General features: G+C 47.1%; 1 protein-coding gene across 1 annotated transcript in view; it reads right to left on the bottom strand.

Moving 5' to 3' along the window:
- The window catches only part of xdh (xanthine dehydrogenase), a 140,414-nt gene that overhangs the window by 18,625 nt on the left and 108,544 nt on the right, over window positions 1–13,245 (bottom strand). The window contains exons 30-33 of the mRNA XM_078212225.1: window positions 8,769–8,897; window positions 8,556–8,630; window positions 6,788–6,840; window positions 2,228–2,342 (exon numbers count right to left, since the gene is read on the bottom strand). Coding sequence (XP_078068351.1) covers window positions 2,228–2,342; window positions 6,788–6,840; window positions 8,556–8,630; window positions 8,769–8,897 — 372 coding nt within the window. The remainder of the gene's footprint in view (window positions 1–2,227; window positions 2,343–6,787; window positions 6,841–8,555; window positions 8,631–8,768; window positions 8,898–13,245) is intronic.

Raw genomic sequence — 13,245 nt, 5'->3', positions numbered from 1 at the left:
TCCCTCCACTTCCTCATCCAGGTCATTTATGAAAATGACAAACAGTAAGGGTCCCAGAACAGATCCCTGGGACACTCCACATTGTTCTAATATTGAATACTGTCATGATAAGGTACATGCCATATCTCAGTAGGTAGGACATTTGTCTCTGAGTCAGGAGGTTGTGGGTTCAAATCCCACTCCAGAGACTTGACCACAGAATCCAGGCAGATGCTCCCCTGCAGTACTGAAGGAGTGTTGCACTGTCACAGGTGTACTCTTTCAGATAAAATGTGCCCAGCCTGTTCTCTCCGGTGAAGGTAAAAGATCCCAGAGTGCTATTCTGAAAACGGGGTTTGGAGTTATTTCTATTACCCCAGTAAATAATTATGTCTCAGCTGACAGTACAAAAACAGATTATCTGGTCATTCTTACATTGCTATGAGTGCACCTGTTGACGACCACTTTGCTTATATTATAACAGCGACAAAATGTACTTCACTGACCAAACTACGCAGAGATGTCTGATGGTTGTGATGGTGCCATATAGGCTGGAATTTTCCGGTTGTTCATGCCTCGCTGCTGCTGTAAGCAAGGACGGAGAATTTGGCGCTCCGTTCACTGCAGCAGGGCCAGAGAATTCCACTTGCGTGAATGACCGGAGAATCCCGCCCATATTTACAAATCATTTTGCCCGAATGTTCCAGCCCTTCCCATGGAGGGGAATCTTCCAGTCCCACTAAAGGTGACTCCTGCCGCCACCCCATCCCCCCCACCCACCCCTCCCCCTAACAACAAGTTCCCTGGCAGCGTGGACGGTGAGCAACACAAGTGGCCATTGGCATCGATGGGAACAGAAGATCCGGCTGGCGACCAATGAGACATTGGTCACAAGTTGGCAAGTCATGTTGCAGCTTTATAGAACCTTAGATAGGCCGCACTTGGAATATAGTGTTCAATTCTGGTCGCCACACTACCAGAAGGACGTGGAGGCTTTGGAGAGGGTACAGAAAAGATTTACTAGGATGTTGTCTGGTATGGAGGGCATTAGCTATGAGGAGAGGTTGGAGAAACTTGGTTTGTTCTCACTGGAAAGACGGAGGTTGAGGGGCGACCTGATAGAAGTTTACAAGATTATGAGAGGCGTGGACAAAGTGGATAGTCAGAAGAGTGGAAGAGTCAATTACTAGGGGGCACAGGTTTAAGGTGCGAGGGGCAAGGTTTAAAGGAGATGTACGAGGCACGTTTTTTACACAGAGGGTGGTGGATGCCTGGAACTCGCTGCTGGGGGAGGTAGTGGAAGCAGATACGAAAGTGACTTTTAAGGGGTGTCTGGACAAATACATGAATAGGATGAGAATAGAGGGATATGGTCCACGGAAGGGGAGGAGGTTTTAATTCAGACGGGTATCATGGTTGGTGCAGGCTTGGAGGGCCGAAGGGCCTGTTCCTGTGCTGTGATTTTCTTTGTTCTTAATGGTGGAAAATCTGCCATGGAGTGGAGTGGGAGGAAGGGTGGGAGTGGGGTGGTGGGGAGGGGGTGTGGGCTGGTGGGCCAGAGGGGGGGGGTGTTGGGTGGTGGAGGGGGGTGGTTTGGTGTTGGGGAAAGGGGGGGTTGGTGGTGGGGGGGGGGTGGTTTGGGTGGTGGGGGGGTGGGGGTGGTGGGATGGTGGGGAGAGGGGGGATTGGTGGTGGGGGGGTTTGGTGGTGGGGTGGGAGGTGGATCCTGGCAGTTTTTTCTGTCTCATCTACAGCGCATACTGAATGTACCCACCTTATGCCTCTTACAGCATGCTGCTCTATAATATTCTACCCTTTCGCCAAGTCTCATCTGTCTAATACCCCTGCACTCACTGCCCTGTAGTGACTCCTGGTTCAGACATGCCTTGATTATTAAATTCTCATCCTCGTTTTCAAATCCCACTGCCACCCCACCCTCTCCCCATCTCTGTGATCCTCCCCATCCCATTATCCTGAGGCTCATGCGATCCTGGCCTCTTGAGCTTTCTTGATTTTAGTCATTCTACCATTGGTGGCCCAGCCTCCAAACTCCAGAATTCCCTCTCTAAAGATCCCCACTTTTCTCTGCTTCTTAAACGCACAGCCTGAAACTTAGCTCTTGGACAAAGCCTTTGTATGGCCTGCTGACAAATTTTGTTGCTAATGCTCCCGTGAAGCGCACTGGAGCATGTCACTATGGTAAAGGCGCTATATCAATTCAAGTTTGTTGATGTTGTTGGGTACTTACCTTGTTGTCCCCAGTGAGGCAGTCAATTTCAACTTCTGAGCAAGCCACACCATAGCTATAATAATTGAAAACCTTTCCTTCGTTCTTCTCAACGTCATAGTTCAGATCAGGAGTCCTATTTGAGGAACACCAATTTGTGTCAGTACCTTCTCAAACCATAATTCACTGCAACAGCTCTTAGCAAAGCTCAACAGAACTGTAGAAGCACTTTATTCAAGATTTACTTCCCAATCACCCTCTCAAACATAGGTTGAGAATTCTATAGTGAGTAACTCAGCCTCCTGACTCCCAAAAGTCCACTATCTACAACGCCTAAGTTGCCTGCACTTACTTAAAGATTTACTAGATGTGTCACCCCTGTCAAATACCAAATAATTCATAAAATGATAGGGCATTGTGTCTGTGACAGCTCTTTGAAAGAACTAGCAATTTTTCATGAGACCATAAAATAAAGGAACAGGTTTAGACCATTCGGCCCATCGAATCTGCTCCGCCATTCGATCAAGGCTGATATGTTTCTCAACCTCATTCTCCCGTCTTGTTTCCCGTAACCTTCGATCCCCTTACCGATCAAGAACATGTCGTAAATGCATTCAATGGGTGGAATTTTACGGCCTTGCTCCTCCCGAAACCATAAAATCCCGCCCGGGTTCAACGGACTTTCCCAATGTCTGCCCCTCGCCTGTTCCGATTCCCTTGGCGGGCCGGGTGGTAAAATTACAGCCAGTGACTTGTCCTCTGTGACAATGAATTCCACAGATTCCCCACCCTCTGGCTCAGGAATTTCCCATGGTCCTGCAAATAAATTAATCCACTTCAATTCACTTTTTGAACTTCCCAGCAAACTCTGCCGCTGCTTCCACCATCCTTACAGTGACGGTGCATTCAAATCACAACGACTCGCCACGGAAAAAAATTTTTTTTTCCCCCTTGCGCCAAATTTGTATTGTCTGGTTAACCCAGTAGCTTCTCGGGGGTAATGGACGATAAAAATGCCAGCCGAGTGTGGTAAACCACTGTTAGCTTATTGCCTGTGTGTGTGTGACATGCCTGGACATGCCCCTGCTGGCCCTGTCTGGGACTCCTCCCCCCCTGGTCCAGGAATAAAGGTGACTGCTCCCCACCCCCTGCCTCAGTCTCTGGACCAGTTCATCGGCATGGGTGTGCTCCAAGTCTTTTGCTAATAAAAGCCTATTTGTTCTTGCATACAAACTAGTCTTTGCTTGATTGATAGTGCATCACTGAGGCAGTGATGCTCACATCCCAAGAAGTATTGAAAAAAGAATCCTCTTGCCAGTGGAAACAGTTTCTCCCTATCCACTCTATCAAAACACTTCCCAATTTTGGGCACCTCTATTCAATCTCCCGTAGCCTTCTCTGCTCAAAGTGTATAATTCCATTTTCACTTGGTGTTCTCTGAACAGAAATTCCTCTTCCCTACTACTGCATTTGGAATATTGCGTGCAATTCTGGTCGCCACACTACTAGAAGGACGTGGAAGCTTTGGAGAGAGTGTAAAGAAGGTTCACCAGGGTGTTGCCTGGTCTCGAGGGTGTTGGCTATGAGGAGAGGTCGAATAAACTAGGATTGTTTTCAACGGAAAGACGGAGGCTGAGGGGTGACCTGATAGAGGTCTACAAAATTATTGTTGTTTGTTTATTCCTGTTACAGGTAGGCTTACATTAACACTGCAATAAAGTTACTGTGAAAAGCCTCTAGTTGCTACACTCCAGCGCCTGTTCGGGTACACTGAGGGAGAATTTAGCATGGCCAATGCACCTAACCAGCGCGTCTTTTGGACTGCGGGAGGAAACTGGAGCACCCAGAGGAAACTCACGCAGACACTGGGAGAACGTGCAAACTCCACACAGACAGTGACCCAAGTCGGGAATCAAAGCCATGTTCCTGGCGCTGTGAGGCAGCAGTGATAAGCACTGTGCCACCATGCCGCCATATCCTGAGACACATAGATTAGGGTGGATAGTCAGAAGCTTTATCCTAGGGTGGAAATGTCAATTACAAGAGGGCACATGTTCAAGGTGAGAGATGGTAAGTTTAGTGGAAGACATGCAGGGAAAGTTTTTCACACAGAGGGTGGTGGGTGTCTGGAACACACTGCCAGTGGAGGTGGTGGAACAGGTACGTTAGCAACATTCAAGGTGTATCTCGATAAACACATGAACAAGAGGCGAACAGAAGGATGGAAACTGGGTTTTGGCACAGGCTTGGTGGGCCAAAGGGCCTGCTCCAGTTTGTAATGTTGTCTGATTTCAAGAAGAAATTAGACATAGCTCTAGGGGCTAAAGGGATCAAGGGATATGGGAGGAAGGGGGGAATCAGGATATTGAATTTGATGATCAGTAATGGTCATAATGAATGGTGGAGTAGGCTATAAGGGCCAAATGGCCTACTCCTGCTTCTGGTTTCTATGTTTCTGTGGACTGTTTTTTGTTCATTTTAGTTAAATCTCCTCTCTTTGAGGTCTTATCATCCCTCCTGAAGTCTGTTGCCCAAAATTAGCCTGGCCCATGATTTATAAAGTTTCAGCATTCTGGCTTTTGAATTCTGTGCCTCTATTGATGCAGTCAAGGATCCTGCACATGTTTTAGACCCTTTCCTACAAAAGATTTGTGCATAGACACTGTTCATAGATGGGAGGCGATGACCTAGTGGTACTGTTGTTAGACTATTAATCCAGCAACTCAGTTAATGTTCTGGGGAACCGGGTTCGAATCCCGCCATGGTGGATGTTGGAATTTGAATTCAATTAAATAACTGGAAAGTAGAATCTACTGATGACCGTGAAACCATTGTCGATTGTCGGAAAAACCCATCTGGTTCACTAATGTCCTTTCGGGAAGGAAATCTGCCATCCTTACCTGGTCTGGCCTACATGTGACTCCAGAGCCACGCAATGTAGTTGACTCTCAACACCTCTCTGAAATGGCCTAGCGAGCCACTCAGTTGTTATAATCGCTACAAAGTCTCAACAAAGAAATGAAACCAGACGGACCACCTGGCATCGACCTAGGCACCGGAAAAAACAATGGCAAAACAAACAGCCCTGTCGACACTGTAAAGTCCCTGGAACTTCATTGCAGTGTTAATGTAAGACTACTTGTGACTAATAAATAAACTTTTAGGCAGGCATCATGTTCGGCGCAGGCTTGGAGGGTCGAAGTGCCTGTTCCTGTGCTATACTGTTCTTTGTTCTTTGTTCTTTAGTTATCTTTCAGCAACTCACCACAGCTATTTCAATCGCACCTTCCAAACCTGCGACCTCTACCATCTAGAAGGACAAGGTCAACAGGTACATGGAAACACCATCACCTCGACGTTTCCCTCCAAACCACTCACCGTCCTGACTTGGAAATATATCAGCTGTTCCTTCACAGTCACTGGGTCAAAATCCTGGAATTCCCTCCTCAACTGCACTAACAGGGGAGGCAATGGCCTAGTGGTATTATCGCTAGACTATTAATCCAAATACTCAGCTAATGTTCTGGGGACCCAGCTTCGAATCCTGCCACGGCAGATGGTGGAACTTAAATTCAGTAAAAAATATCTGAAATTAAGAATCTACTGATAACCCATGAAACCATTGTCGATTCTTCCTGCATCAGGGCATTAGTGAGGCCGCAGCTGGAATACTGTGTGCAGTATTGGTCCCCTTATTTGCGGAAGGATATATTGGTGTTGGAGGGAGTGCAGAGAAGGTTCACCAAGTTGATACCAGAGATGAGGGGTGTTGATTATGAGGAGAGACTGAGCAGATTGGGTTTGTACTCGTTGGAATTTAGAAGGCTGAGGGGGGGATCTTATAGAGACCTATAAGATAATGAAGGGGCTGGATAGGGTAGAGGTGGAGAGATTCTTTCCACTTAGAAAGGAAGCTGGAACTAGAGGGCACAGCCTCAAAATAAAGGGGGGTCAGTTTAGGACAGAGTTGAGGAGGAACTTCTTCTCTCAGAGGGTGGTGAATCTCTGGAATTCTCTGCCCACTGAAGTGGTGGAGGCTACCTCGTTGAATATGTTTAAATGACGGATAGATGGATTCCTGATCGGTAAGGGAATTAGGGGTTATAGGGATCAGGCGGGAAGTGGAACTGATCCACTTCAGATCAGCCATGATCTTATTGAATGGTGGGGCAGGCTCGAGGGGCTAGATGGCCTACTCCTGCTCCTATTTCTTATGTTCGTATGTCGATTGTCATAAAAACCCATCAGGTTCATTAATGTCCTTTCGGGAAGGAAATCTGCCGTCCTTACCTGGTCTGGCCTACATGTAACTCCAGAGCCACAGCAATGTGCTTGACTCTCAACTGTCCTCAGGCAACTGGGGATGGGCAATAAATGCTGGCCAACCCCCATGTCCCAGGAATGAATAAAAAAGACCCTCCAGGTCTATCTCTTCCGGAAACCTCTTTATTATCATAATATTTAGTTCATGCAGTGTGGCTCCTCAGTCTATTGATTACTTTGTCTGTCTGTTTTATCCATCTGTCTTTCTCAGAAGCTGGTCCAGCCATAAACCAACAGCAAGCAGACATCAGCATTTACCTGAAGAATCCAGCCGCTGACAGGCTCACTCTGTCCATATAAGCTGCGGAGATCTGGAAAGGGGGAGACAACGCAGAATTAAATAGGAAAGTTAAAGATCTCTCCCGCAGGTTTGAAATCTGGGTCAGCTATATCTCTTGTGGTGGAGCTGTGTTGTAAACAATTCGCAAAGGTTTGCTGCCATGGTGATTTACTTCACATCATTTCCCTGGATTGGAGAATCCGGAACAAGGGATCACAGTCTCAAGATAAGGAATTGGCCATTTAAGACAGAGGTGAGGAGATACTTCTTCACTCGAGAGGGTTGAAGATCTTTGGAACTCTCTACTGATAAGATCTGCACATAGAGTCATAGAGGTTTACAGCATGGAAACAGGCCCTTCGGCCCAACTGGTCCATGCTGCCCTTTTTTGTTAAACCCCTAAGCTCGTTCCAATTGCCCGCATTTGGCCCATATCCCTCTATACCCATCTTACCCATGTAATTGTCAAAATGCTTTTTAAAAGACAAAATTGTATCCGCCTCTACTACTACCTGTGGCAGCTTGTCCCAGACACTCACTATCCTCTGTGAAAAAATTGCCCCTCTGGACACTTTTGTATCTCTCCCCTCTCACCTTAAACCTATGCCCTCTAGTTTTAGACTCCCCTACCTTTGGGAAAAGATGTTGACTATCTAGCTGATCTATAAGAACATAAGAACATAAGAAATAGGAGCAGGAGTAGGCCATCTAGCCCCTCGAGCCTGCCCCGCCATTCAATAAGATCATGGCTGATCTGACGTGGATCAGTACCACTTACCCGCCTGATCCCCATAACCCTTAATTCCCTTACCGATCAGGAATCCATCCATCCGCGCTTTAAACATATTCAGCGAGGTAGCCTCCACCACCTCAGTGGGCAGAGAATTCCAGAGATTCACCACCCTCTGGGAGAAGAAGTTCCTCCTCAACTCTGTCTTAAACCGACCCCCCTTTATTTTGAGGCTGTGTCCTCTAGTTTTAACTTCCTTACTAAGTGGAAAGAATCTCTCCGCCTCCACCCTATCCAGCCCCCGCATTATCTTATAAGTCTCCATAAGATCCCCCCTCATCCTTCTAAACTCCAACGAGTACAAACCCAATCTCCTCAGCCTCTCCTCATAATCCAAACCCCTCATCTCCGGTATCAACCTGGTGAACCTTCTCTGCACTCCCTCCAATGCCAATATATCCTTCCTCATATAAGGGGACCAATACTGCACACAGTATTCCAGCTGCGGCCTCACCAATGCCCTGTACAGGTGCATCAAGACATCCCTGCTTTTATATTCTATCCCCTTCGCAATATAGGCCAACATCCCATTTGCCTTCTTGATCACCTGTTGTACCTGCAGACTGGGCTTTTGCGTCTCATGCACAAGGACCCCCAGGTCCCTTTGCACGGTAGCATGTTTTAATTAATGCCCCTCATTATTTTATAGACCCTCATTATTTTATAGACCTCTATAAGATCACCCCTCAGCCTCCTACGCTCCAGAGAAAAAAGTCCCAGTCTATCCAGCCTCTCCTTATGGCATGCATTAGTCATTGAGCTTATTCAAGGCTGATTTTTATTAGCAGATTTTGGGATGCTAGGGCAATCAAAACCAGTCCTGAAGATTTCATTGAGTAAGTGCTACATATAGAACCTTACCTCTTCCAACCGTGAGATCCGGATATATTGTCATCAAAGATAAGAGAGACGTTAAATCTGAAATGAAAGGCCATTGCTGTTGATTTTGTACCTACCCATTGCTCCCAGGTCCCATTTGGATTGGCGAGTTTTATTGGTTCCAGCCTCTTCAGAAGGATCTGACATGCGTTCTGAAATAAACAGCCATCACTGGGTTATTGGGGGAAGTTGAATCGCTGTTTGTTTTAAGGGAGAGGGGTTTCAAGTAGAACTGTGTAAACGGAAGAATTTAAGTAAAGCGGAGAGGTTTCCCAAGGTTAAACTCTTACATAAATTGCCATTCCATTCAGGTCGGAGCTCACAGAGGCTGCTGTCGGACTTGTGTTGGGGACGGTATTGGTACTTGTCTCGGAGATGTGAATCCGGGATACTGGAATTCCCAGAGCTTTACTGGCAACCTGCACAACAAGGAATATTCGGAAAGGTAGTCATTTACTTAAATCTTGCAGAGCATGGGCCTAGTAGGCTTTTGTGTCGGTCTTCCCGGTGGAAGACACAAATAGTTTACCGAATATTAGAGATCGAGAGTTGGTGGGAGGTGAGGTCCTTAATACAATTACTGTTACTAAAGAGGTAGTGCTTGGTAGACTAATGGGACTGAAGGTAGACAAGTCCCCGGGCCCAGATGGAATGCATCCCAGGGTACTGAAAGAAATGGCTGAGGTAATAGCAGGTGCGTTAGTAGTTATTTATCAAAATTCGCTGGACTCTGGGGTAGTGCTGGCTGATTGGAAAACAGCTACTGTTACGCCGCTGTTTAAAAAAGGAAGTAGACAAAAGGCGGGTAACTACAGGCCGGTTAGCTTAATGTCCGTAGTTGGGAAGATGCTGGAGTCCATCATTGAAGAGGAAATAGCAGAGCAGCTGGATAACAATGGTTCGATCAAGCAGACGCAGCATGGATTCATGAAGGGAAAGTCGTGTTTGACGAATTTACTGGATTTTTATGAAGATGTGACTAGTGCGGTAGACAGAGGGGAACCGGTGGATGTGGTGTTTTTAGATTTCCAGAAGGCGTTCGATAAGGTGCCTCACAAAAGGTTGCTGCAGAAGATTGGGGTACACGGAGTTGGGGGTAAGGTGTTGGCGTGGATGGGGGATTGGCTATCTAACAGGAAGCAGAGAGTTGGAATAAATGGGTGCTTTTCTGGTTGGCAGTTGGTGACCAGTGGCGTGCCGCAGGGATCGGTGCTGGGGCCTCAACTGTTTACCATTTACATAGATGATCTGGAGGAGGGGACTGAGTGTAGGGTATCAAAGTTTGCTGATGACACGAAGATGAGTGGGAAAGCGAATTGCATGGAGGATGCGGAAAGTCTGCAGAGAGATTTGGATAGGCTGAGCAAGTGGGCGAGGATCTGGCAGATGGAATATAACGTTGGCAAATGTGAGGTTATCCACTTTGGAAGAAATAATAGTAAATTGGAATATTATTTAAATGGAGAAAAATTACATCATGCTACTGTGCAGAGGGACCTGGGGGTCCTTGTGCACAAATCGCAAAAACTCAGTCTGCAGGTGTAGCAGGTGATCAAGAAGGCGAATGGAATGTTGGCCTTTATCGCGAAGGGGATAGAATATAAAAGCAGGGCGGTCTTGCTGCAACTATACAAGGCACTGGTAAGGCAGCAACTGTGTGCAGTTTTGGTCCCCTTATTTGCGAAAGGATATATTGGCCTTGGAGGGAGTGCAGAGAAGGTTCACCAGGTTGATACCGGAGATGAGGGGTGTAGCTTATGAGGAGACATTGAACAGATTGGGTCTGTACTCGTTGGAGTTTAGAAGGCTGAGGGGTGATCTTATAGAGACATATAAGATAATGAAGGGGCTGGATAGGGTAAGGGGAGAGAGATTCTTTCCACTTAGACGGGAAACCAGAACTAGAGGGCACAGCCTCAAAATAAGTGGGGGCCGGTTCAGAACAGAGTTGAGGGGGAACTTCTTCTCTCAGAGGGTCGTGAATCTCTGGAATTCTCTGCCCATTGAAGTGGTGGAGGCTACCTCGTTGAATATGTTTAAATCACGGGTAGATAGATTTCTGATCGATAAGGGAATTAAGGGATATGGGGAGCAGGCGAGTAAGTGGAACTGATTCGCCTCAGATCAGCCATGATCTTGTTGAATGGCGGGGCAGGCTCTCGGGGCTAGATGGCCTACTCCTGCTCCTATTTCTTATGTTCTTATGTTCTCATGTTTCTCTCCATTTGTTCTTGGGATGTGGACGTGAGTGGGAAAGAAAACAGTTATTGCCCCTCTCCAGTTGCCCTGAAATGGAGTGAGAGCTATGCTGTATTGACCTGATGGGCTAGATTCCAATGTTCCATCTTTCCAGGATTTTGCCTGGTCTGGAGGGTATTAGCTCTGGGGAAAGATTGGAGAAACTCGGTTTGTTCTCGCTGGAATGACAGAGGTTGAGGGGCGACCTGATAGAGGTTTACAAGATTATGAGTGGCATGGACAGAGTGGATAGTCAGATGCTCTTCCCTAGGGTAGAAAAGTCAAGTACTAGGGGACATAGGTTTAAGGCGCATGGGGAAAAGTTTAGAGGAGATGTGCAAGGCAAATTTTTTTACACAGAGGGTGGTGAATGTCTGGAACGCGCTGCCAGGGGAGGTGGTGGGAGCAGGGATGTTAGGGGCATTTAAGGGGCATCTAGACGAATACATGAATAGGATGGGAATGGAAGGATACGGACTCCGTAAGTGCATACGGATTTAGTTTAGTGGCGACATGGTGGCACAGTGGTTAGCACTGGTGCCTCACAGCACCAGGGACCCAGGGTTCAATTCTAGGCTTGGGTCAGTGTGTGTGTAGAGTTTGCACATTCTCCCTGTGTCTGCGTGGGTTTCCTCCGGGTGCTCCGGTTTCCTCCCTCAGTCCAAAGATGTGCAGGGTAGGTGAATTGGTCATGCCAAATTCTCCCTCAGTGTACCCAAACAGGTGCCGGAGTATGGCGACTAGGAGATTTTCACAGTAACTTCATTGCAGTGTTAATGTAAGACTACTTGTGACTAATAAATAAACTTTTCGGCAGGCATCAGGTTCGACGCAGGCTTGGAGGGTCGAAGTGCCTGTTCCTGTGCTGTACTGTTCTTTGTTCTTTGTTCTTTAGTTGTTACCTTTCAGCAACTCACCACAGCTATTTCAATAGCACCTTCCAAACCTGCGACCTCTACCATCTAGAAGGACAAGGTCAACAGGTACATGGAAACATCACCACCTGGATGTTTCCCTCCAAACCACTCACCGTCCTGATTTGAAAATATATCAGCTGTTCCTTCACAGTCACTGGGTCAAAATTCTGGAATTCCCTCCTTAACAGCACTAACTAACAGGGGAGGCGATGGCCTAGTGGTATTATCGCTAGACTATTAATCCAAATACTCAGCTAATGTTCCGGGAATCTGGGTTCGAACCCTGCCATGGCAGCTGGTGGAATTTGAATTAATAAAAAAAATCTGGAATTAAGAATCTACTGATGACCATGAAACCATTGTCAATTGTTGGAAAAACCCATCTAGTTCACTATTGTTCTTTCGGGAAGGGAATCTGCCGTCCTTACCTATCTGGCCTACATGTGACTCCAGAGACACAGCAATTTGGTTGACTCTCAACTGCCCTCAGGCAACTCGGAACAGGCAATAAATGCTGGCCAGTCAGTGATGCCCATGCCCCATGAATGAATTAAAAAAACTGTCAGTACCTACCCCTAATGGACGGGGCGGCACGGTGGCACAGTGGTTGGCACTGCTGCCTCACAGCGCCAGGGGCCTGGGTTCGAATTTGCACGTTCTCCCCGTGTCTGCGTGGGTTTCCTCTGGGTGCTCCAGTTTCCTCCCACAGTCCAAAGATGTGTAGGTTAGGTTAATTAGCCATTGTAAATTGTCCCTTAGTGTCAGGGGATTAGCAGGGTAAATAAGTGGACTCATGGGGATAGGGCCTGGGAGGGATTGTGATCGGTGCAGACTCGATGGGCCAAATGGCCTCTTCCTGCACTGTTGGGATTCTATGATTCTATGACTGCAGTGGTTCAAGAAGGCTGCTTACCATTGTCTCCTCTAGGGCAATCAGAGATGGGCAATAAATACCAGCCTAGCCAGTGATGCCCCCATCTGGTGCAAAGAACAAAAAATAATGTGTCCTCAGGCTGTATTGCTGCTGCAACGATGATAGTTAAACCAGGAATTCCCCAATTTTGACACAGCAAGAATGGTGAAAGGACTTAATGGCTGGAATTTTACCGGCACGCCCTCCCCCCGGCTCGAAGAGCAGCATTCCATTGGCCTCGGGCGGGATTGTGCAAACCTTGGGCGGATGTGCCGGTAAAATTCCACCCAGCCAGGATGGGCTGTGCGATCTGGAAGTGAATCTTGAAGGTGGTGGTGTTCCCAGCAGATCACAACCTCCTCGGTCCACATGGCTATGTGTTGTGAATCTGGGAGATTCTAGTGTTGGGGGGATGAGGGATGGTGTTAGAATCCTGGAACAATGCAGCACAGAAAGCAGCCATTCTGCCCATTGCTGATTCTTTGAAAGAACTACTTGTTAGTCTCGCTCTCCCTGCCCTTTCCGTTTATCCTCACAAGCATCTCCGTTTAAAATATTTATCCAATTCTCTTTTATAAGTTACTATTGATTCTGTTTCCAGTAACCTTTCCAGCAGCGAATTCCAGACACAACATGCGGACAAGAAAACCCTACTCATCTGGTCTCTGGAACAACAGCAAAGCGAATGACCAATCAGGC

This window comes from Mustelus asterias, chromosome 5 (genome assembly GCF_964213995.1).
Source record: "Mustelus asterias chromosome 5, sMusAst1.hap1.1, whole genome shotgun sequence".
NCBI classification, from domain to species: Eukaryota; Metazoa; Chordata; class Chondrichthyes; order Carcharhiniformes; family Triakidae; genus Mustelus; species Mustelus asterias.
Note: the sequence above shows the minus strand (reverse complement) of the source record. Positions and strands in the feature narration are given on the sequence as shown.